This window comes from Pelobates fuscus, chromosome 4, assembly GCF_036172605.1.
Source record: "Pelobates fuscus isolate aPelFus1 chromosome 4, aPelFus1.pri, whole genome shotgun sequence".
NCBI classification, from domain to species: Eukaryota; Metazoa; Chordata; class Amphibia; order Anura; family Pelobatidae; genus Pelobates; species Pelobates fuscus.
This window is the reverse complement of record NC_086320.1, coordinates 266,399,962-266,426,863: the sequence shown is the minus strand read 5'-3', so window position 1 is coordinate 266,426,863 and position 26,902 is coordinate 266,399,962. Positions and strand designations below refer to the sequence as shown.

The 26,902-nt window shown below is 40.5% G+C and overlaps 1 protein-coding gene across 7 annotated transcripts in view; it reads left to right on the top strand.

Annotated features, from left to right (window-relative positions):
• TRAK1 (trafficking kinesin protein 1) overlaps positions 1–26,902 on the top strand; it is a 126,032-nt gene that overhangs the window by 16,971 nt on the left and 82,159 nt on the right. For 5 of the 7 annotated variants that reach the window (XM_063452093.1, XM_063452091.1, XM_063452088.1 and 2 more), the window contains exon 2: positions 6,000–6,194. In XM_063452093.1, the coding sequence (XP_063308163.1) occupies positions 6,000–6,194 (195 nt within the window). Of the gene's footprint in view, positions 1–5,999; positions 6,195–11,598; positions 11,887–25,790; positions 26,173–26,902 lie in introns of those variants that run through there. The other 2 variants (XM_063452092.1, XM_063452089.1) reach the window with 2 other exon arrangements.

Here is a 26,902-nt window from a genome sequence, read left to right as displayed (position 1 = left end):
ATGACAGACTTTTTAGTGACCCTTCTCTGATACCTATGTCAGCTATCTGACAGTTACCTATGGTTTACACTCTAACCACTGGACTTGACCATGCTAATTGCTTATTAAAGTCAGTATCCAGGGGTGATTTCCTGAGTGAATAGGATACTAGGTATTATTGGAACCATATGGAGGTGAGCCATTAAGGCTTGTTATCACTATATTTTGGTTTAATCTACTTATCTTATCCAGATTACACTGTATCCACATTGTATAGTTATTGATTTATTGATTTATCTATTAAATTATCTATTTATTTATTTATTTATTTATCTATTGATTTTCTCTCCAGGACTATACTCAGCTAGTCTGGATTACTCCAGCCATCTGAGTATTATCATTGTTTTTCTCTTGACCTAAAGGGGTTAAGCCCCAGGACACCCCTGGAGTGTCCACTAAGGTGTTCTTCCACTAGTGAGGTGGTGCCAATTGCTTTGGACCCATCACCACAAGCGGAATTTTTCTAGTTAATATTGCCAAATAAACACTCACAAAAATCCTTAGAGACACATACAGACACACTCTCCCACACACATGCATACACATTCTCTCTCACTCTCACACACATTCACACACGACTATTAATAGTATGTTTATGTATTACTTTTATGTCTACCCTGTCTTTCTTTGGGAGAGCTAGAGGTTATCCTCTCCCTGGGGTCCAGTGGAAAGCTGCTCTGATCTTCATACGTTAAAAGCAAGGGTGGAACAGCACTACAATAACTGATCACAATGGGCTGCACACCTGAATAGGAAGGTAACTCTCAAAACCTTCAAGGATAAATCGAACAAACAAAACAAAGGATACAGGTAGCGCCAAAATAAATACAATATTGTGGTAAGTAATCAAAAAAGGTACCAAGTAAAAGTTAAAAATGTCTTTTTGAGGTTTTAAAAGTCTTCAAATGTTGAATAAGATGTCTCTGGAGTGGTATCACACATCAATGGCATATGCGAAAGATAGAGAAGGAGACCAATAGTGCAGTATTGTAAGTCTATGGACTATAGACAACGTAGAACTAAAAATTGTCAACTCACGTTTTTCAGAGCTATAACCAGCTCTCGGTAAAAAAAAAAAAATAGCTTACAGTGGTATTTCAACTCCCCACTTGTAGGATATCCCTCAAACGGTAGTTGTAGTGTAGTTTACATGCAACTAAAGAAAAAGATGGCCAATAGTGCTCTCCATATTTGCAAATAAGTAGTAGTAAAATGAAATATACAAATATACAATTTTGAGAGCAGACAAACCGCTCTGTGGTAACAGCGTGGGTGGAACAATCCCCACCTAGGATACTTTTGATAATGGACCTGATGTGTATGGAAAATAGGTTGCGCTAGGTAAAAATGAAATAAAATAGATAAAAGTTTAAAAGACTGCCCCAAAGCAAATAGTCTAAAAATCTTACTTTTATTTAAACAAAATGTGAGTTTGTCTTGTGTAGTTATTTTATTTTTGGATGTACTATTCAGCTCATTCCAAGCTCCATGATCTCCTGTAGCACATACTGTTCATGCTTACACTTTTTTGTTTTGATCAGGTGGGATTTCACCATTTTTAATATATAACAGTACACTTAGCTGATCTGATAATTTGTAAGTCAGACATGTATTTATTATCATGTGATAAGCCGATACCAGTATCCAAAATCATCTCTGCCGTTTTCTCTCCTGTTATAAAGTACTTTTCAATTTGTTCATTTATTATTTGAATATTTGGTTTTGTGTAACTCGAGGTTCTAAGTAAAAACCTGGATAGTCTGCTTTGTATAACTGAAGGACAAATGTATCTCATTAATAGTCTCCTGACCCTGACATATAATCTGACATATCACAGAGCAATGTTTCCTTCTTCGGAAAGTGTCCAAACTGTCAGGCTGGCAGTGTGTGTCATGTAACCTAAACCACGAATGCTTTAAACCGAACCTTTTTGGCACATTCTGTTGGATTCTTTTTTTTACATTTTTTATATACAACGTTCTCTCTGACTCAGTGCACAAATATTTGCTATGTTATTAATGCACACATACTTGCTAGAGCTATTATTTAATGTTTTGAAATAATTAAAGAATAATTTTATTTATGTATACAATAGTTAATGTGAGGTTTGAGTTGTTAGAACATTATCCATGCGACTGTACTTGGCACATCCGTTGTCTTATTCTTATTTCTAAGAAATTGCAGCCTAATTGTGTAAATGATCCATGTAGAGAAAAAAAAAACAATAAAAGCTGAAATGACAAACTTGAGAGACTATTAATGACAAGTGTAGACCACAGTGACATAGGTTGGGACAACTCCGTACATACCTCACTAATACAACAAGTTAGTTTCCAGACCACCGCTATTAAGCGAAAATGGCTCTAACGTGAATCAGGTTTGTTTTTCTTTCCTTAATTTGCTTGTGTTTCAAGCCAAGTGTGTTTTAGTTTTGAGTTCTAGATTATTATTATTATTATTGCCATTTATATAGCAGCAACAGATTCCGTAGAGCTTTACAATATTATAAGAGGATGATTTAACTATAAATAGCACAATTACAAGAAAACGTATAGGAACGATAGATTGAAGAGGACCCTGCTCAAACAAGCTTACAGTCTATAGGAGGTGGGGTTTAAAACACATTAGGACCGGAAATAGCAATCAAATAAGGCGGGAGTGAAGCAAAGCTGGAGGAGAGAGTAAAGTGCTGCCCTTTAGAAGAGAGCAAGAGACATATATTTGAGGTAGAGGTTACTATGGGAGGCCATAAGCTTTCCTAAAGAGATGGATTTTAAGGCACTTCTTAAATGATTAGATATATTAAGTCACTCAAAAACCTGGGTTTGTGAATAAATCTTAAGGTATTTCGCATCTAGATACACAAATAGACTATGGCTCTGACCTCCATAATAATTGAAGGAACAAGGCAGGCAGATGACATAGATAAAGGTTAAGATGTTTAGATATATTTTGTTATAGGGCAAACCTCCTCCATGACGATGACACTCAGACTTAAATTGCCCGCAATCTAGGGACTAAATAAAGTGATGTCAATACGTTTTTATACTCCCTAGCCAGTGCTAGCAGTGTCGGCTACTGGGTTTTCTCAGTGGCTGGACTGGCTATCTGTGGAGAGCAGAAAGACCGGCTTGTCAGTCAATCCTTAGCCACAGAACTTCTGCCAAAGAATTGACAGATATGTGGAAGAGACTTATTTTGAAATAGTTTTTTTCTACATACATAGACTTGTATGTACTTTAAAAAGATCCTTTGTTCTGTCTTGCATGACCGTATCCTTTCAATCTTCTCTGTACTAGATCCTGATAATAGGTCTCGGAGAAACCAAGTCTGACATGGTTATTAACTAAAGTGGGAATTGTTGAATTCAAAGTGAAGGTTTAAACTTCAAAGGCCTAAATAGCCAAACTCGAAAATTCTTCAAGTCACTTACATGTATTTTGGCTTAAAAGTTTGAATAACCCTGTTAACCATTTATGTAATGGAAGATATAATTTAGGACAACACAAGTATTTTATTTGCACAAACTCATTTCTAAGCATATTTGTTTCCTTACCTAGAGGTCCAACACCAGAACCATTACAGCTCTTTGTAGTGGCACCATGGGTAATTGGGCACCATTTTCTGGTTTTCTATTAAAGGGTCGAGGAGAGTTCTGACAAACCCACCTCTAACTTTCTCAGCCTGTAATGGTGATTCATGGTTCCACAGCTTTGTAATGTTCAGAGTTCAGATGTGCAATTTCTACTATATTAGTAGTAGCTGCAGAGAAGGCTAAGCTATGAGTGCCAGGGCGAGTCAGAATTTTGTTGTACTGCTCCAGAATGCTTTGATAACACATTGGTTGCTGGATCTCATAGACTCACAGTAGCATAACCACAATAATGAGCTGTATCTGATATTGTGTTTAAACTGATCCTTTAAATCCTCTTTAATGCCAATATTATTATGGTGCAGCCCTAGGATTTACTCATATATGTGAAAAGCTGTAAGGTTATAGAGAAGTGGGGAACTAGATAAGATACACAGGGGTTGGGATCTCAAAGAGAGTCCTTTAATTCAATAAAACAATAACTGGTTTGTGTTTTTAAAAACAACGCAGGGCCGGGTGGCGGAGCCTGGCTGCTGACTGAACAGGACGCAGGGTGAGGAAGCTCCTCAACCCTAAAGCATATCTACGCCAAAAAAACGATAATCTGCCCCAAAATTTCACCCATCAAGGTCATACCTCAACTTGGAAACACGCAGGCAATACACTGCGGTAAAAACCCGATGGCGAAATACACCCGTGGTGAAAGGGGCGCCTTGCGGCCTACTAACAGAAACCGGGCGGGAGGCGCGGCCGGTCTCCTGTCCACTACTCGACTTGCAAGCAGCCTTGGTCTCGCTTTCCCCCCCTCTGGGCCGGTGGGGGTCATCCCGGTCCCCGCTGGGCCCCACTCTAAGGTCCTCCGAGGTTGTTGTGAGCTGCCCACACGACAAGCAGAATGCCTTGCAGTGGCACCCAAGATGGCGGATGCGCCAGTGACTCAAACATTGGTAAAACATCAACATGGCCTTACTGACTCACTCAATCGCTTTGCAGCGAGACTGGATGCAGCCTTCAAAAAATTCTGGACCAACCTAACGGAGCAGATGAACCGAACCAAAGGCAACCCGACCACATCAAAGGCACACCACGCCACCTTACACCTTCCTGGGCCTAGAGCCACCCTGGGAACACCCCCGAAGCTCAGACCACACATGCAGGAGGGAACAACAAGCCGACACCAACACGGTAAAGCTCCCTGCAAACTCCCGGCTGGGAAACACTTTGACTCAAAGAAGACCCAAGTCTGTGGCAGCAAGGTGCAGGCCCTGGAACAGGCCTGGGGCACCGGGAGTACCTCGCTCTCGACAAAAGGCATGGCTCACCGCAATGGACAATACACGTATGTAATACAGAAGCCTAGCCAGGGCATTGGCTAACTTACTGACTCTGGGATATGGCTGCAGGCCAAGACAAGTCACTGCACAGGGACTCAGGATCGAGACTGCTGGCCCAGCGGCATAAAAGCATAGAGACATAAAAGCATAAAAGCGTATATGTTTTGCTAAATAACTCAGCTGTATACCAGCTTACACCATAAGCAACTTTGGGATATTAATCTATGTCTAAGCTAAAGTTACATTACCTACTTTATAGCATCATAGTTACATAATTAACTAAGCCTGTTTACGTTATAAGCTCAATATTAGTGTTGATGTTCTGGAGACAAATGTCCAAGCCTGTGTACAGCTTAAACTCACTATCGGTGATGACGCTTTAATGACACAAACATTGATGTCATACCCCTCAGGAGCACTATATGCTCCATATCTGAAGCCTGCAAACCACAAGAGTACCATAGCTATAGACATCACTCAGCTTGTATTTAATGTGTTTTATTAATTTCAACGCAACAGCTTATAATCGACATACGTGTTACTTATTATAACTTTTAATTTAAAATTGTAAATCTCTTTTTGACATACTGTTTAGCCTTTCCAGTTGACATGTGTACTTGGCCATTTACCAATATGCAGTAACCTAAGGCAACGCAGTCAGAAATCGTTTATGCTCAACCTGTTTATAGTAAGCTTGTTTATGTACAACGTGTGTCAAGCAATCATAACCTTAAAAAAATGTGCACATTTTTTTCCATTGCCTAATTAACGCAAATCTTTGTTTAACTCCGCATGCTCAGGCTGCTGTGGCGTGACATGCCATATGTGATTCTCCATGCACAAATAAAATAAAGAATTTTAAAAAAAAAAACAACGCAGGGCCGGAGAGCTTGCCGTGGGCTTGGCAGTATCTGTTGAATTCTCAGGTGTACACCCACATCTATAATTACAGTAGTGCATTTTTCTGTCTCTTAAACCATGTTCTTTAGGTTGCTGGTATTGAGGATATTAAGCATTGCATTTTGTTTCTTTAGATGTGTGCAACAGTACTGACCTTCCAGAAGTTGAAATCATCAGCCTGCTGGAGGAGCAGCTGCCACTTTACAAGTTAAGAGCTGATACCATCTATGGGTACGACCACGACGACTGGCTTCAAACTCCTCTTATTTCTCCCGATGCCAACATCGACCTGACTACTGAGCAAATAGAAGAGACCCTGAAATATTTCTGTAAGTAGATGCTGTCTTCATTGTCTTTTTAATCACCTGTTACCATCTGAATAGGTCACTGCAGTTATTTGGGTGTCAATATTACTTGATGGTTTAACTACAGTTCCCACAAGGCTCAACCTTTATTTATGGATGATTGGATTAGTTGTCTGGTCATAGCTAATCTTGGAAATAAATGTCTATTTATCTGGGTTTTCAGTGTTTATTAAACATTGCAAAACCTAAAACGAGACTCAAAACAAGGGGCACCTGTATTTGATTCTACCTGTTAAGTTGATGGTATATTTCCTTATAATGTATACACACTTTACGTTTCTACATTTTTATTCCAATATTGAATCATACAAGGTTTTATCTTTATTTACTTTATAATGGTCTCTTGGTTGAAGTGTTATATGAAAGCAATAGTTTAAAGTAGATGAGGACAAGCCGGGGCCATCCAGTTATTTATTTACTACCACTCCCATTATGACACACAAGCTTGTTGAGGTCCAATGTAATGTCCATGAACAGCAATTTGACCATGTAGGCTTTAAAACAATGATGGCATAGATCTTTAGGTACTGATTCTACCATGATCTTAAGTAAAAGTCTTAAGGTCTCCATCACTAATCTTGTGTCTGGTGTGAGTATGCTGCAAACTGATTATCTGATTCTACTCCATGTCATTCGGAAATGTAAACAATATCTCAAGTCCAATGAGAGTGCTCACAGTAGGCATTTGTGCCAGGTGTGGCACCCTGTGAGATGGTATCACTTGTGGTATATCTCATGAGTTTTAGAGTCCCTGTTGCCATTACAGATTTGTATGACCATAACCATCTGTCCTCACCAATAATGTCCCAGTTTTCCATCAAATGTAAATTGATAACCAGTCTCTGCATGAGACATTCAATAACCTCAGATTTGTTGTTTGACCTTTCAACTTGTTGCATGGATCGCAGTGACGTATTGCAATTATTCAAGAAGATCCCTCTAGGGCTGCAATGTCGTGAACTGCATGTCCCAGTATGTCAAGACTGTTACGACAGTCTTTCTTTGGCCATTGTTTGTTTACTGATTCTTGGATATTTCTTGTTGCTTCAAATAAGTGGCCATAGAAAACCAGTAATGTGCATCTGAGCTTAGGTGACATGCCACAATAATGAAGTAGATATAGTGAAACCAATGTGTTCACACCAATACATAAATTAGCTGTACTAAAAACAAAAACTGTAGAAGCGCAGTGAAGAATTGGGTCAGTTCTCTTTTGACTTGCTTATTCTTGTCAAGCAGCTGTGGAGATATACATCTCTTTATTTTTCTGGTTTAGCCGTCCATTTATCTAACACTTTACCATTGGTACATTTGTTAGCCAATGGGAAAGACTGCATATATACAGTGGTCAGTGATAGAGCAATAGCTCATGAATTCCAATTTAAAAGGACATTGTCATGAATATTTTAATTAATCTGTTTGAGCAAAACGAGAAAAGTGAGATGAGAAGTCCAAACCTATTTGCATCACATCTGTACAGTGTGTATAACTCAGCCTCCTTATTTCGTTCACAGCCATTTCTATCCTTCCAGCCATTAATACATCATATACATATATTTACTCTAACCTCAGCATCCATAGTTCTCCCTCTTTCTCACAATCATATCTCTATCACAAATTACAATATCCCACTTTCATTCATATTTTCTGTAATCTCAGACCTCCTCTCAGACACTAATAACCATTTTGGTTCATTCATGTTATGGAGTGTGAGTGTGAGCTGTTGAGGTTTGTGGACGCTGATTTACATAGACCTCTCTCACTACTTCTTCATGCAGATGTGTGTATTAGGTAACCCTCAATAGGCCCTGCAAACCAGAAAGAGTGGGTAATGACAGGTTACTAGAAATCACGGGGCCCCGGTGGGAACATTGCCCTGGGGCCCCCCCATACATCTTCCTACCACCCCATACGTCCCCGCCCCCACACACATGCAGACAGACGCATACATACATACATGCAGACATACAAAGATATACACACACATACAGACTCACACATGCACTAACAGACACACATGCACTCATATACACACTCAGACATACACATACTCAGACACATACTCTGACACACACATACACTAACAGATGCACACACTCACATTCATACACACATACACTCCCAGACACACACAAATTATTCATATTTTTTAAATTTAAAAATGTCAGCCCACCTTCCCTGCCTGGAGAGAGCTAGCGTTGGTCTATCACTGGGGTCCAGTGGGGCATCAGTGCGGCAGATAGCTGTGTTCCCGGCAGAGACGGCGAAGGAGCTGTGTTCTCCCTACTCTGCTCCATTGTGCCGTCTACTGATGCCGGGAGCAGGAATATGATTTCATATTCCGGTTCCTGGCATCAGCAAACGGCGTGCGAGGGAGCAGAGCAGGGAGTACACAGCCCCCTCGCCGTCTCTCCTGTCAATACAGCCGCCCGCCGGAGGGATCCACCTCTTGGGGCCCCCCTATGACAGGAGGGGGAGGGGGCACTTCCATACAGACCGCTGGGCCACGCTACACACAGGCCGGAGGGGAGCAGCACAGCTCTCCCCTCCTGCCACACACCCGCGGACCTTAGCCGGTCCAGAAGGTATCCAGGTTGATACAATCACCTCACTCAATTTGATTTTCAGGGAATCACTAAATTTGCAGATACTCTGTTACTCTTAAGACGTTTCACTATTAATTTAACTATAAGTGTTGAAAGGATACCCAATACTAGGAGTATGCTTATGTAAAACTGGCCAAACTGCCTACACATCTCCTATTATCTGGTTTCAGATACCTATGAATTTGAGTGTATTTTGTAAATATCCCTAGTTTCTCCCTTCTTTCTTTTCTCTCTTTTCTTATTATTTTTTGATTTATATATATATATATATATATATATATATATATATATATATATGTTTCAACCTCTATATGTATCATGGTAGCTACAACATTATTTTGCATTCATAGAGGTGTACATTTATTTTCTAAGTTGGGATAACAGAATTGCAAACAAATGTATAGATTTTCCACTAAGTCTTTATAAAGATTTAGACCCTCCTTTTACCTTTTACCTGTCAGTCAATTTTCTGTATAAAGAGCCAGGACTATTGTGTAGAACTCTATGTAGAGAGATGTGTGACACAGCGGTGGAACTACCGCCGGTGTGGCTGCACCGGGGCCCGCATGCTGAAGGGGCCCATTTGGTGGCCCATTCTGTAAGGGCCACCTGATGGCAATGTGTTCTCAGGAGCCTGGTCAGCACAGCTGCACTTTAATAGCGCGACTGGGCCCCTGTGATGTCAGTGCTGGGAGGAATGGTCACTTTCCAAACAGCCGACTGGAGTCACCTTCCTGCCCTTTAAAGGTAGGAGGGTGGCTACAAAATGTATGTATGTGTATCTGGGTGTCTGTATATTTGCATGGGCATCAGCGTGTCAATCTGCGTATCTTTTGCTAAACCTTTAACACACACACCCCTCTTTCCCCCCTCTTATCAGCACTCTCTGCATGCTCTACCATTGGTGACCAGCCTTTTTGATTGGCAGTTAATGCATGCCAGGGTGACATGCTTATTCTTTGGGCGATCCCACCTCCTTTGGGCAGTGTAGGTGACACAGACTACTTTTAGGTAGGTTTGATCTCTTACTATTCAGAAAGTACCAGCTTGTGCCAAGCAGAAATTCTATTTATTTTGATAGGAATTTGTCCCATTGGTCTATGTTTGAGAAATCTGTCAAACTGGAGGACTTAAGAATTGAAATAGGTTTTCAAGATTGTGAGGGAACATTTTGTAACCTTTTTATATATGTATGTATGTATGTGTGTGTGTGTGTGTGTGTATATATACAACCGGCCTATATAAACCCACTACTTACCTCCATACATTGCTGACAGTGCTTGGTTCCTTCCGGTTGCCCCACCCACCACTCCAAAAAGGAAATCAATTAATTGGCTGGCCCTCTTTATTTACAGGCCGACCCGTACGTCCGTTTCGGCACACCAGGTTCACATCAATACGGCCTTCTTCCCTGACCACAAATATATATATATACATAGTACCTTGAGATAATATTTTAGGGTTGCAAAAACACGCAGTTGTGATACACCAGGTGTAGGCAACTTTTGGCACTCCAGATGTTGTGGACTACATCTTCTATAATGCTGGTAAAACATCAGGAAAGATATAGTCTACAAAAAATCTGCAGTGCCAAAAGTTGCCTTCCCCTGGGTTAGATTGTTCCTAATGATCATTCGCAATTTGTTATATACATTTTTGCACCAGTCTTGTGCCAGGGCAATTCAAAACACCTTTTCTCTAACCTCCTAATCGGTCAGCTGTCATGTCACTGGATATGGGCTCATAAGCTTCCCCTTTGTTTGCCCCTGTGAATATTCTTGATTTTGTGCCTTTTTAACTTTGCTATTGCTTAATCTGGACATTCGTGAATGAAAGGCAGAGTGGTATTAACCATATTTCTAGTTCGGTTAGACTGCAGGCTCAGTAAATTGTGGCCCTCCAGACCATCTGTTTCAGTATGTTGAAACTTGTAATGTAACCAACTATGTGTTGTTGTACCTATCAATCCTGCAGCACTGGAGAACATGTTAATACTTTATACGAATTAAAACACACATGACCTGCACCAATAATTTATGTCTGTTATGACCTTGTCCTCTGTGGAACTAAGGAACAAAATCTTTCATATGTAATAATTTTATATCAGTTCTTTTTTTTAAATGAAATAATAAATAAATAAAGAGAAAATTTTTTTTAAAGAAGTAGGTAATAATATGGCGGGTTTTTTTTTTTTATACCGGTGCAATTTTACTATTAACCTTTTTGGTGCCAAAAGTTAGTTCTTGCCTTTCTAGCTATGAACGGGTTAAATCTTGCCAAGCTCTTCAACGTTGATGTGAGTGGTGGGAGTTGCAGTGATAATTCTTTATATAAAATTGTAAAGAGACATTCAGACAAACGATCAGTCATTAAATATTCATGTTTTAGTCTATTAATGACCTGCCGTAATATTATATAAAATGCAGGTTCGTACAATAGATTACAAAAACAAATGACTGATCTTGGCAATCAAGCTGTGTTCCATTTTATTCAAACACTTCAAATTTTCCATAGTTATCTACCAGCTCCACCAAAGTCAGCTCCAGCAAGAGTTCTTGCCTGCATCGGCATCATTTCTCGGACAGCCTGTCTCCATGGAAACCACTAGGCTAAGTGATATGCACAGACCCGAGCGGAAGGCTGAGCAGGAGACGATTGTTGGTGGTGTGTGCCCCCAGACGTCACCATCCGTGCTTATTGATAGGACAATTGTGTCAACTCCCTTTTTTCTTTTTCTTTTTTTTTTTTTTCTTATCCGAGCATGCTGCCAGGCCCATCTACTGCAGATTCCTGAATCCATTTTTTTTATTTGCTTTTTTTTTCTCCACTCTTGTGTTCATTTGAGGATGTATCGTTGCATGGCCTCTGGATTCCATGAGTTCTTCTGTGTTTTAGAATATGGTGAATGCAGGCAGGCCTGGCTTCCCTTCACCTGACCTCAGAGAAACGTGTAAAGTCTTTACCATTGACATAAGGGATACTGACTATGCAGAAATTCATAGAAGAAGATTACTATGCGCTGGACTGGTGCTATGAAGATTGTGCAGATGGTAATGAGGTTTCATTACTGGTGATTATACAGGAATTCTGTATTGGTAGTGTAATTCATGCTATTTTTGTAGAGGTATTTGTTCAGATTTGAGTGTTTGGGATTGCTATCTTTATTGCTATCTTTATATTGGTGTATATACTGAAAAGCATCACTTAAGCTGGTCTATATATAAAAAATGTATTGTGACATTGATATGTTGATTATATTTATTAGTACATCCTATACCTTTTCAATACTCGTGTATGGAGAAAGTGTAAAATAGAACAGAGCACAGTTTATTCTTAATTTTTTCTGGGGTCTTATGAATATTGGATACGTATGACTGCCTTAACTTCCCCTCTCTTTGATCTTTTTGTGTTAATTGGTTACTATAAAGATGCACATCGTGTTAATAGAAAAATGGGTATTGATTTACAAAAAAAGTCTGTGTATGTGCATATAGAAAATGTCTATTGATCTATCCTTACTATGTTTCATAAAACGCCCTTGCATGTGTCACCCCACATTTCATGATCTGATGTAATGTCTTTGTGAGTTGCAGAAGCATGCTGCAAGACATTGCAGAGATATAGCTGGCATAATTCCCCGTTATCAGAGTAATAGGACACACAGGACTTCCAGAGGGTATTTGTTTTAAATATTTTATGATTTGTACTTCCTGTAAAGTTGTTTGACATCGAGCAAGAATTTTGGGAAATTAGGTGGTTTCTAGAACTGCATTTGTGTTGGCATACAGAGACAATACAGGCGAGCCCTGTGCCATGTTCCTGCAGTTTAGACACAATGAGCCAGTCCCAGCTTCTAGGTCTTTAGGATGCAGTATTGAGACAAGAATGTATTTGTTGAAGTGTCGAAATGAATATGCTGTCTGTCACAGGACCCCATGAAGTTTTCCTGAAACCTCCAAGACATCTTTGTGAACTCTGGTTTGTTGTATATTTTTGTTACATAACAATACTTCTGTACTAAACAATTATAATCTACAACTCTTACACCGTAACACACATATTTACATTTGTATAACATCTGTTTAATATGAAGATGACAAGACAAATCCACCGGAAGAGCATCTAAACTGTGCAAGGTGCATAATGGGACTGATAGTATGGTATGATTGTCTAAAAAATGGATAACTGGATATTCAGCAATATGGTAAATCCATATAAATAAAGGGAGTAAAAGCCCAAAGAAAAGGCATTGAAATGTTGCAATTGCAGTGACATGTCTGGGATGACTGCATACGGTCTGACACAATAAGTAAAATGGATGTGAATCCTGTCAAACCAGAATCCAAAAGTTTTGTAGACACCTATGTGGCTATGGTATGTGGAGAAATGCCCCCACATATGTTAATACCACTGGACTTATGTGTCAAATTATATGGATGTTGCCCTTTCTTCAATTTTACTTTACCACTGTTTGACCTATCTCAGACATCTTTGATCTATAACAGGCTTAGGCAACCTTTGGCGCTCCCGATGTTGTGGACTACATTTCCCCTAGTGCTCCTACAGCCATAATGCTGGCAAAGCATTAGCAGAGATGTAATCCATAACATCTATGGTGCCACATGCTACTAACTCCTGATCTATTACTTGGATAGAGATGTAGACGCAGCTGTCATACTTAAATGAACACTATAGGGTCAGGAATACAAACATGGGTATTTCTGACCCTATAGTGTTAAAAACGCTATTAAGGTGGCCACCCCCGTCTCTCCCTTAAATAGTGTAAAATCAAGCCCTTAATTAGGTTGGCTTCGCCCCAATCCACCTCCTTGGCTGAGATAATCAGAATTGATGTTCTCAGCCAAGGAGGTGGGGTGGAGCCAAACGCCGCACTGGCCAATCGGCATCTCCACATAGAGATGAATCTATGCATCTCTATGGGGAAAGTTCAGCATCTCCAGATGCTGAATGTGGACACTGACCCATTAAGCAACTCTTGTGGCTGTCCGAGTAACTGTCACTGGAGATGTCACTAGGCAGTCTGAAAAGGCAGTGTTTACATGAAAATGCCTGCAGACACAGGGACTAGACACCAGAACTACTTAATTAAGCTGTAGTTGTTCTGCTGACTATAGTGTTCCCTTAAAACGAAACTAAAGAAATTTGGGGTATGCTTCTTAAATATAAATAAATGCAAACATACTTATCCTGCCAGTTCCCAGTAAGATGAACGTGTCTCTTTGCAGGACAAACGCGATCTGAGTTTCTGTTGTGCCATAAAAAAAAAACAAAAAAACAGAACTTTGAAAGAAAGAAAAAGCAATATATATATATATATATCTGTTGCAGTATCTAATAAGTGGCCGACTGCTTGTGAAAATCTGTGCCATTCAAGGTGTTTCATTGGCAAGCCTTCTAGTTTCCCATTACTAGAACAATTATCACTGTGCATCAGCACACATTTTGGCAATGCTGTTTTGACGCAAGTAGATGGCGTTTGTTGACCTGTATGTAAATCCAGTCTGCCACTTTCGTTAGCATTTCATAGTTCTTGCACTCAATAAAGCGTTGTAATTGATTATTTTGGTTCTGTCCTGTTAGTTATCATTGGTCCTGCTCTTCATTGTCTTGACTTGATTATTTTATAGGTATTCCTGATCTTTGTACTACTTACCGAGCTTGAATAATAGTATTGCTGCCTTCTGGGTTCCCCTTACATAGACATGTTAATAAAATATGCTTATTGCTTCCTTATTTTATCTCCCCCCACCAATTCTAAGGACCAGTAAGAGATCTGATTGGTTGGAGACTAATGTATATACTCTGCTTGTTGGATCCCAATGTATCCTGTCAGTATGTAAGGAAGCAAATACAATTATTTTAAACCATGTCTACATTATAAATGTAATTTATGGAAAATGTGCTATGCTAATGGGTATGTTTCTGGAGTTCCTGCGCTGTTTGTTATGACTTGGTGTAGATGACAGATGCCTTGACAAAGGGATAACGTAAAAACTCAACTACAGCACTATCCCTGGTTCATTTTGAAAACCTGAGCTGTTTGCGATAGTTTAATAGGGGTTTTAAACTTTTAGATCATGTTCAAGGTTAAATTAGTTGTTTCGCTGCTTAATTATAATTACTACATACTGGAGCTATTTATTTTATTACTTTGTATAAGACACACTTAACAAAAATAAACCTGTTAAAGCAAGCACTTTTCGGGGCTTTAGTAGAACCATTAATATGTAGCTCCAGCTTAAGGCAGTTGATTAATGTTCTACAATAAGACTCAAGGTTCTTGTCCCACTTTGAGTAAACACAAGACAAATAAATGTAATTTGCCATCTCCACTGTGAATCTGTAATCTCATTATATAACTACAAAAGGAAGGAACACAATTAGCTAGCAACAAAGCATATTATAGAAAGGGGAAATTACGTTTTTCTTGTAAATCAAACATAAAATTAATGTAGAAATATGTGTCAAAACTAATTGTGTGACATATGAACTATCACATTTTTCTCATCCTGTATTTTCATGTTTGTAAACTCTACTGAGCTGTGTAGTTTTTTTTGTGTGTTTTTTTTTTGTCAATCTTTATTTTATTGAGGCAAGAGTTCAATGGGGTACAGAATAAAGAAGAGGGGATGCAAGGTATTTGTACAGGATGGGATCACGTTAACACAGTAGTACATCCCCTACGAATGGCAGCCTCATTTTATATTAAAGGGACACTATAGTCACCTGAACAACTTTAGCTTAATGAAGCAGTTTTGGTGTATAGAACATGCCCCTGCAGCCTCACTGCTCAATCCTCTGCCATTTAGGAGTTAAATCCCTTTGTTTATGAACCCTAGTCACACCTCCCTGCATGTGACTTGCACAGCCTTCCATAAACACTTCCTGTAAAGAGAGCCCTATTTAGGCTTTCTTTATTGCAAGTTCTGTTTAATTAAGATTGTCTTATCCCCTGCTATGGTCTTAGTTTGCTAGACCCTGCAAGAGCCTCCCTGTATGTGATTAAAGTTCAATTTAGAGATTGAGATACAATTATTTAAGGTAAATTACATCTGTTTGAAAGTGAAACCAGTTTTTTTTTTTTTTTCATGCAGGCTCTGTCAATCACAGCCAGGGGAGGTGTGGCTAGGGCTGCATAAACAGAAACAAAGTGATTTAACTCCTAAATGACAGTGAATTATGACAGTGAAATTGCAGGAGAATGATCTATACACTAAAACTGCTTTATTTAGCTGAAGTAATTTAGGTGACTATAGTGTTCCTTTAAGCAAGCTTTCCAGAAAATTAATAACACGTATAAAAAGTATTTGTTGCTAATCTATAGGTTTAAAGTACAAGCCATGAATCATAGACTTATACAGACTTAGGGAATATGCAACACTAGGCTATTGGTTAAGTAGAGTTTAAATGTTGGACAGGCTGAACCGTTGCATCTTGGTTACCCAAAGGCGCCTGAGCTGTGTAGTTTTGTCAAGTAGTCGGAAAATGTCATCCCAGCTTGGAGGTAAGCAACTTGAGAATTACATTAAAGAAAAGCTGCTACAACTATGTAAGAATTGCATACTAGATGGAGGACTGATTATGGTTATTTAAGGGCTGATATGATAATTATTCACTAATATTTTATTCCCTATCACTCACCCTAGGTTCTCAATAACTGTGCAAGACTTGGTAGCTAACCCATTGTTTAGAACAGTACTACATTTGGTAGAAGAATCTTTGTAAGGCCACGTGTTAATTTGTAGAGTAAGGTCTCCCTTTGGTTAACAGTCTATGGATGAGGCTCCAATGGCTTTACTAGTTCAGAGACTGTTTGCTCCCTGGTGGTAATGGTGCTTAATGGGATACTATAAGTGCCAGGAATAATTTGGTACTGTATTCCCTCTGCCATTCCCCTCCTTTTTGCCCCCTACACAGATGTGAACAAAGTGTTAAAAACCCTTTATTCACTTTCCTTACCCAACCCCAGCGCCAATGTCCCACAGCTACGCCTCCAACGTCCAGTGACAAGTGGAGACTATTGCGCTGGAAATGCTACATGTATTACACCTCCCTATAGGAGAACATTGAATCAATGCTTTCCTATGGGGGAAAAAAAATGATGCTGGATGTCCTCATGCAGAGCAACTTCCAGCGTCTGTAATGTTACCATAGGAAATCATTGAAGCAATGAGAGGTCCTAATGCGCATTAGCCCCCCAGTTGGCTGATGTCAGAGGAGGTAGAACAGAGACCCAGCGCCAGAGGACATCGATGCTGGAGTTGGGTGAGTAAATAAAGTTTATTTATTTTTAACCCTTTCTGTGCCGGGGCAGAGGTAACTATAGTGTAAGAAATACAACTTTGTATTCCTTACACTACAGAATCCCTTTAAGCAATATCAATTTCATTAACCCCTTAAGGACACATGACACGTGTGACATGTCATGATTCCCTTTTTTACAGAAGTTTGGTCCTTAAGGGGTTAAAGGGACACTACAGTTACCAGAACAACTACAGCTTATAATACCTGTTCTGGTGAATATAATTATTCCCTTTAGGCTTTTTACAGTTAACATTGTTTTTCAGAGAAAATGCAGTGTTTACATTACAGCCTAGGGATACCTCCACTGGCCTCTCCTCATATGGCTACTAGAGGTGCTTCATGGGGCAGTGCTGACATTCAGCAATGACATTCAGTGTCTCCACCCTTTGCATGAAGGCACTGAATTTTCCTCAAAAAGATGCATTTATTCAATGCATTTCTATGAGGAGATGCTGATTGGCCAGGGCTGTGTTTGGCTTATGCTAGATCTGCCCTTGATCCGATTTCTTGACAGTCTCAGACAATCCTATGAGAAAGCCTTGGTGATGTCAGCCAAGTATGTTTTTAAAAACATTTAAAAACATTTTTTCTATCCTCTCCTTCTGTCCATTGGAAATCTAAAGGGTTTATTGTGTAATCACTGACGTGTGGTGAATTTATTTTTTTTTTTTAAGTGCATGCATGTTTTTATTTGGGCTTTATCTACAAAAAACAATGATTTGTAAGTTTTTTTTCCCTTTATTTTAAGTGTCTCTTTAATTTCCAGGTTTTAGGTTACAATTTGTTTTTCTTTTTTTTTTTTAATTCTTTATTTTTGTCGTGCAGTTGAATACAACAGAGCTTAGAGTGCCACAACAGCAGTCTCAAGCGCGAATACAGAAACATAATATAACATGAGCATGGCATGAGGAAGACTTGCACATTTTTTAAGTAAATAGTGATTCAGCGTTAATACAGTATAACATAAGTGAGTGATGAGTATATGTTAGCGTGCGTGTGGGAAGGAGTATTACTTGCTTATTCTGAGCTTTTCGCATAAAAAAAAAAAAGTAAAAACAAAACAAAAAAATATATATATAGTGAGGTAGACTTGCTAAGCTGTGTTAGCAGGTATTATACATGTGTGACGGCTGATGGGTTTTCTGCTTATAAAGTTAGTTGTAAGACTAGTTAAACAAGGGTCAGGAAACTCTAAAATTCAAACATAAGCACAAGGGACTCCCAAGCGGACCCTGAATAGTTTGAAAGAGGTATTGACAGGGAGCGTTGTGCTGTGCGGTAGTGCAAACATCGAGTGGCTTTGAGTTATGAAAAGATTAAAACAGTGTGAGAACAAACTAGGCAAAGAACAAAGAATTATAGCTTAGTATATCTGGAGGATCTGTGCAATTGTGAAGTGAGGATAAGAGGATATATGTTAGGCACCCGTGTCTAGGTACAAGTTAAACTCTAGCTAATCTAGCTTGACTATACAGAAGTAGGTGTAGACAGATTAGAGCAATATTTTAACCGAGTATGCAGAAGCTACTTGGGGATCCGACTTCTCAATAAGTAGGCATAAAGATAAATCTGGCTGCGAGACGGTGTCCCAGCTAGGTGCAAAGTGAGATATATATTTGTACAGTTTTAAATGAAGATTTCAAGCTATTAAACGTTGTTTATGGTATACTATGCTGAACTAAACATGCTAATAACAGTGCTAGTTGTGCTTAAGGTATGTCAGCCTAGTAGAGTGAGTACAAGGTTGAACTAAAACATAGATCTAAATAATTGGTTTGCATAGTAACATTAGAGGGCATATATAAGCTGTTGGGTCTAGTAAACCTGCAGCTCAGATGCAGTCCAAGTGTTATAAAGTTCAGCCAATGCCCAGTGATGGGGGGTTATGAGCAGGTGGATGCTTCAGTCCATCTCCATTGTCACCCCATGGCTTGCTTGCTTTGCTTCGGGAGTCGGCTCTGGCGGTGCCTCGTGGGATTTGTTGCCGTGCTGTTGCTTGTGTAGCCTCGTTTCTTGTGTAGTGTCGGGCATTGCTGCACTGGGAGCCGGAATGTGGGACAGGTGAGATTCTTGTTTGCTGTATTTGTTTTGTGTTACCGGGTGTTTTAATTTGTGAGTGGAATGGTGCGTCTGATGTCCCTGCCGCCATTTTTCCTCTCTGGGCCCGCTGGCATCTGAAGTGTCGGACAGCCATTTTGGATGCTTGTGGTGTTCGCTTGTAATAGCTGCGTCGTGCTGCAGGCCGAACACATGCGGCCACCATTCTCTCCGCTTGGCGGTAGGTCGCTCCTCTGCTCTGCAGGAGTTCCCTAAAGCTTGTACATAGGTGGTCAAATATCTCCAGGGGGTACCTAGGTTGCTGGGTGCGGGTGTTCCGCTCTTTGTGCTCACACTGGGCGGCCATCTTGGGAGTGCCTCGTGTGCCGTTTACCCCAGTATGGCTTGTGGCTGATTTGTCTGCTTTTCTTCCTGGTTGTTGTGTCCAGTAGAGACCGGGATATCCCCCACCGGTCCGGGGGGGGGGGGGGGGGGAATTGATTGAGTAGAGGTCGCTTGAGGGGTCCTGTGCCGAGGAAAGCGGACGCCTCTCCTCGGCTTCAGCCTCAGAAGGCCGCGTTTATGTCTCCGCGTTCCTGGCCTCGGTGGGCCCCGGGGTGGTAGCGGTGGGTTCTGGAGGGCACCCCCAATGTGGGTGGCACACCCCTGAGTGATTTTGGGCTAAGTAGCCGTTGTTTTCCCCCCAGATTATGCCCCCTCAGCGGGAGCCCGTTGCAGACACGTCTGCTCGGCTTGAAGGTCAGGCTCCGCCCCCCGACGTGTGGTGAATTTAAATCCTTATTTGCAGACTGTAACTCAGTTGAGAATGTCTTAGCTGGGAAACTTTCCAAAAACGTTTTTACTTTAATTTTCAAATACACTTTTTTTTCCCCCTCAATTTCCTTCTAAGTTGTACACATTATATGCGAAGTAATGAAAGTGTTAATAATTGTTTGTTTTAAATTCATAACATAACTGCTGGTGTGATTTACAGATCTCTGCTTTAAATATTTTTAGAGAAACTCAACTGATCAATGAAGCCCTAAAGGCATGGTATAAAAACTATAGAGTGCTAAATAATGTATTGTGATAAATTCTTTAAAACAACATACCGTATATACTCGAGTATAAGCAGACCCGAATATAAGCCGAGGCCCCTAATTTTACCCCAAAAAACTGGGAAAACGTATTGACTCGAGTATAAGACTAGGGTGAGAAATGCAGCAGCTACTGGTAAATTTCTAAATAAAATTAGATCCTAAAAAAATTATATTAATTGAATATTTATTTACAGTGTGTATGTATGAGAATGCAGTGTGTGTGTATGAGAATGCAGTGTGTGTGTATGAGAATGCAGTGTATTTGAATGCAGTGTTTGAGTGTGTGATGCAGAGCCTTGGTGGGGGGGTGGGCATTTGTATTATTTTTTTATTATTTTATTTTAATAGTTTTTTTTGTTATATTAATTTTTTAAATTATTATTTTATTATTTTTTTATTATTATTATTTTTATTATTTTTTTCGTCCCCCCTCCCTGCTTGATACATGGAGGGGAGAGGGGGCTCTCACTCCCTGGTGGTCCAGTGGCATTGGCAGTTCAGTGAGGAGGAGGGGGGCTGGCAGGAAGCACTTACCTCTCCTGCAGCTCCTGTCAGCTCCCTTCTCCTCCGCGTCAGTCCGTGCAGCTCTTCTGTCAGCTCACAGTGTAAGTCTCGCGAGAGCCGCACTATGACCCCGCGGCTCTCGCGAGACTTACACTGGGAGCTGACAGAGGTGCTGAAAGGACCGGAGCGGAGGAGAAGGGAGCTGACAGGAGCTGAAGGAGAGGTAAGCGCTCGCTGCCAGCCCCCAGTCTGTATTATGGCAATGTAAATTGCCATAATACAGACATTGACTCGAGTATAAGCCGAGTTGGGGTTTTTCAGCACAAAAAATGTGCTGAAAAACTCGGCTTATACTCGAGTATATACGGTACTTTAAAGAGCTGGAATGAAAGATAAAGGAATAGGTTAAAACATATAGAGTCCTAATAAAAACAGGAGGTTGAGTTGTGTTAGAATACCCCAATTTCGGCATGTTGGCCTCTGAAACATCGTATTTGTATGCATGTCTGTTAGCTGGGCAGAGGCAGCTTAGTTACCACCTTTAAAACGCCTTTGATTACGCTTTGAAGGCATTTTCTCTTTTCCCAGGCTTCTAAGCCATGTTTGTGTTCTTTTCAGAGCCAGCTATTTTAAAGAGACCATAAACTCAAATTGGGTAGGCATGAGAACAGGTTGGGCAGGCATGAGACTTCTGTTCCTGCAGTCCATCCTGGCCTTGCTGCTTAAAAAAAATGTTTATAAAACTTTGCCACAGTCACTACATATCACTTTTATTTAACAAACACTATAGTGTCAGGAATACAAACCTGTATTCCTGACACCATAGTGCTGATGTGCCTGTTTAGTCGACTGGCCCCACTCCGAGTGCCCTGAAAATATTTTACTCTTCAATCTTTAATCACTCAATCTTGATGATCTCAGCCAATTCAATGCTTTCCCAAAGGAAAGCATTTGGTGGCTATTTTGCAGCAAAACTCCGAGCTGCGTTGAATCAGTGCAACTCTATGGGGAATGTTCAGCATCTCCAACAGAGCGTGAAGATCCAGAATGCCAGTAAGACGCATCTCTAGTGGCCGTCTGAGTAATTGCCACTAGAGGTGTTACTAGGCACCAAAAAGGCAGTGTTCACATTAAAAAGCCTGCAGGGAGCAGGCTATAAACCGTGGTAGTAAACCTGGCCCCTACCCCCCAGTAGTGGGCAGTTTGGGATTTCAGGTGGGTGGTGGTCGGTTCTGCAGAAAACGCCCAGTGGACCTCGATGGCCATGGACTAAGGCCGACAGGGGAGATACTTTTTGGCCCATGCAGAGCCATCCTTGCTGTAAGCCCTCTCGGGCTGGTGAGGAGATCAAAGATCTCCCTCACCGGCCTGCTGGCACTTAGTTTCAGCAGAGGGAAGGACCTGGGAAGCTCTGTGTTCATCCTGCAAGCAGGCTGGTCGGAGCGTTTCTGCACATTACTATGGAAACGCTCTGATACAGTGCTGTGCTCGCAGGAGCTGCAGGCTAAAGTGAACATGCCACCACTGGACCACCATGGCTTGCAGCATTATGTCAACCCTCCCTGGTAAAAGGTAAGAAGGGAGGAGGAGACCTTAAGATAGATTTTCACATCTCACCCACCTACACACAGCATAGACCCTATGCACCCATCACACACAAACACGCACTGCCCCCCCCTCTCACACGCACTGCCCCCCCCTCTCACACGCACTGCCCCCCCCTCTCACACGCACTGCCCCCCCCTCTCACACGCACTGCCCCCCCTCTCACACGCACTGCCCCCCCTCTCACACGCACTGCCCCCCCTCTCACACGCACTGCCCCCCCTCTCACACGCACTGCCCCCCCTCTCACACGCACTGCCCCCCCTCTCACACGCACTGCCCCCCCACACGCACTGCCCCCCCTCTCACACTGCCCCCACACTCACTGCCCTCCCTTCTCACACGCACTACCCCCCCTCACAGACACATTGCACATCACAGACACACATAGAAACAAAGTTGAATAGAAAATAGAAAAAAGGGAAAAATGTATACATTTAAATATATATATATATATATATATATATATATATATATATATATATATATATATATATATATATATATATATAAATAATATATAAATAATATATACAAAAATTGCACTTGCGCTATAACATTAGTTATTGCGGCACTGGTGGGCTGTAAGGAAATGTTACCATCAACAAAGATACCATAGTGGGCAGTAGGTATTAAAAGGTTGACTACCCCTGCTATAGACCGTAGAACCACTATATTAAGCTGTAGTTTTTCTGGTGACTATAGTGTCCCTTTAAGCAGTAACCTTATTCTCTCTGTGTCAATACATTTTTTTAATGAGGCATCCACAAGTCAGTTATGTGAATTTGTTTTTATTTTTGGCCATTTTCTGTTAATCCACATCACAGCTCACTTTTAGAATACCTTTTATATTTCTTGAAGCCTGTGTAATAATGTAAGGACAGAACATATGCTGAGGATTTAAAAGAAAATACTCTGTTGTATATTCTGTTAGAGTAAGAAAAGGCCTTAACTGTGTGGAATCTGACACTCTACTAACATATCGTATAGCTTTCTTCTTTTAATGGGACTTATCCTTTGGTTACGTGACTGCAGGTCACATCATTCTGCTATTATTTTGTAAGATGCCTCTTACTGCAGTTACTGTATTGTTATATTTAAATCACAGGATTGTCCTATTGACAACCACAAACCTGATGTAACCTCACCTCTCCCTCTGGGACAAGACAAGCAGACTGCACTTAAGGCAAATCTTTCTAAGGCAAAAATCATGTCATGCCCTGATAAAGTGAAAGTGACCATGTGCAATGGATTGTACACGATATGTGTGATTGCAAATCTCATAAAGCACAGGCAGCCATGTTAGATTATAGGGGAGAATGGACTGAGGCCTCCAACTTCTGTGTCATCATTGGTCACCTGTATCCAGTATGCTGTGCGTGATGATGTCAGATGTTAAACATGCATAAAATTAATATTAGCTAGCCTGGAAATGTTGTCCTGGGGAGGCTAATGATGGCCCAATGATGCTGCCGGAGGTGGAGTTGAAAATCCGGCAGCAGAGGAGTTAAACACTGCACATATGGATTCCAGCCACCATGACCACTTAAAATCACTGGAGTTCCTATGGTGCTTGGAGCAACTCTTTAATGCAAGCTCGGAATCCAAAGCATTGGTTGAATCATCATCTAATTACTACAATTTACTGTGTGAAGAAAATCTGATTTCCCAAATCAGCTGATGTCTTACAGATTCATCCTGTAAGATATACTATTTGTTGGGGTAGCTATTATGTGACCTAACCAGATCTGACTTTATCAAATTTTAGGGTGTTTAGCGATGGTTATTGAAGGATAGTGAGAGAAATTTCATATAGTTGCATAATTAGCCTAAGCATCTTATATTTTTAGAATCAATGGTTACATCTATTTACAAATCAGGCATATAAGGCCATCCTCCCCGTGGGTTGGCTGGACCATACTGTGCAAGTAGTGACAACATACCTACTGTATGGCACTTGCGCTTGTCACCACTTGAGCATTTTAAGGGCAGGCAGTTTATTTTATTATTTTTACCCTGCTGCGGTGCAGGGGATCGGAGCTGGCAGAGTGAGGTTTATACCTCTAACGGGTGTAGTCCTCAGTAACACTTCCATCCCATCCCATTAGACCACCAGGGATCATAGCCGTGAAGAAAGCCAAGCAGGTGGGAGCTACACAGAGCACACCACCACACACATTACATGCAGCCACCACACAGATCACATACATACCAGCACACACACATCACATACAGCTTGCATTTTATTTTAGCTGATTTTATGGTAAAGGCATCTAAAAGATGGGTGTTAGATGTTTGCAGTTTCAGTGCTTGCTAGATACACTATTTTCAGTAGATACACCTCTGTGTGCAAGTCCCCATCTCACTGTACAGTTCGTTCAAGCGTTATGGGAGCGCACCAGTGCTGCATCCTCATGCATGCATAGGCTCTTTACGGCTGCTATCTGCCATGCCCCAATCATGGTGTGTGAAAACTCTCACTGATGCCTTTGGGTTTATCCATATATCCATTCAGCCCGGCCCACTCTGCAACCATTTCGTTTAATTAACCCCTTGCCTGATTGCTGCATTTGCATTTTTGCCCTCTGAATAATGAAATCAAGAGTGTATTCAGGGGTATTTCTATGAATGGATTTTTGTTCAGTGGTAAGTTTCTGAGCAGATGACAAATTTCCTTTTGTGAATCTTAAAATGGAAATTTTGGGTCAAATTCAGAAACTGCTCCATTTCTAAAAAAAAAAAAAAAAAAAAAAAAAAATCAGAGGCACATACAACAAGCAGAATATGCACTGTTTCCAGGGAGGGAAATTGCCTAAGCCCCAAAATATTTTTATTCATTTTTTTATTTTTCATTTTATTAAAATACTCACTCCTTTACACATTTGTATTTATTTAAAAATATATTTTAATTTATTTTATAATGCAAATGTACCATTTTAGGGTCACATTCAAAACTGGTTTTCCCATGTTGCCGTATTAAGGGAACTGAACCTATGGAAAACAAACATACAGCCTGCAGTTCAGAAGAGCTGTGTAATGCCTGTCACTGTACGTCAGCCTCTGTCATTGTGCAATGGAATGTCTAATGTGAAACTTGCAGGGTTAATGAATCATTGGAAAGGTAACATCTAGGCCCTCCCCATACTAGGTGTAGTATCAGCCAGCCCTTCCTGCCTGCAGTTGCTATGAAACTTGCAGGAAGATACCATTTTCTCTGCAATTAAGGGAGAGTAGGGTTAGTTGAACGCTAAATCTTTTTATGTCTCAAACAACTGTGAAAAAGCAAAATTTGCCTCTGCATATGTGGGATTTTCTTGTGTTTATATTATTGTGTTTCTGACTTGTTCCCCTTTAAGTAAAGCAGCACAGGTGAGGCTATAGCAGGTGTTCCAGCAGGCGTGGGTGTATCCCAAGTCGCTCTTGGTTCCACATATGTGTCAGTAGGGACAGTGCTCAGATTAAGACACACAGCTCTTTCTCCCCAGTATGTGAGCTGACAGGATGCTGCCCCGTAAATGGGGCTCCCAGTCTACCCCTTCTGTGCCACACATGCTGCCCCAGGGGACCACCAAACGCTATCACTGGATCTTAACGAGGAGACAATCCATTGATTTCTCTGATCTCTGCCAAACCTGGGATATTTTATAATTATGTCCTTTATTGAACCGTTACTAGAAGAAGAAAGCTATGAATATGATTGTGAAAGTGAGCAGGAGACTGTTTATGATGAAGGCCCCTGTGAACAGTTAGAATTTGAGGAAGAAGGTAAAAGCCTGCATACCTTTTTATTTATATGTAACCTTGTGTCTTTAGAACGTTATGCCCTTTCTCTGCTAGAAGGGCAAGCAGAAACAAGTGTCCTAACTAACCCAGTGCTTTAAATCCTTAATTTTCAGGTATTTTCTGGCTTTAATCTAGATTGAATTTCTGGCTTTAATTTAGATTTAGACTCTATTGTCTTTCACATAAGACAAATCCACCTTTATTTGTGAAAGCTTATAGTTTTTCATGTTCATTATATATATATATATTTTTTTTGCCAGGATGTCTAATTCTGCAGTTGTCTGGCTGAGCATTATAGGGAAGGTAGTCCAAAACGGCTAGTGTGCCAGAAGTTAGGGTTAACTTATCTGTAGTTGTCACTGAATCAGGATTCTCAGATCAGCTTGCACCAATTGGCTTCATTTTAAAAGTTATCTTTGAAAACAGGTGAGCTAAACTTCTTGAGAGGTGTGAAATCTCCTGCTGTAGAGTAAATAAGGTACATTTAATTGTTGCCAGGAAGACTTAGTTGCTGTCAGAAGCTTTTTAGGAATGTCAAACTTATTTATTGATTTCTCCCCTCCCCATCCCACCCCTCACTTAGTGTATATTTCAGGCTTTATTGACTCAACAGTGAATGATGGTAGTTTGAAAATGAAGTTGCTATTTAAAACAGCACAATATTTAAACTTCCATTCACTGGTTAATCTGTAAATCCCACAGGCCTCTTGTT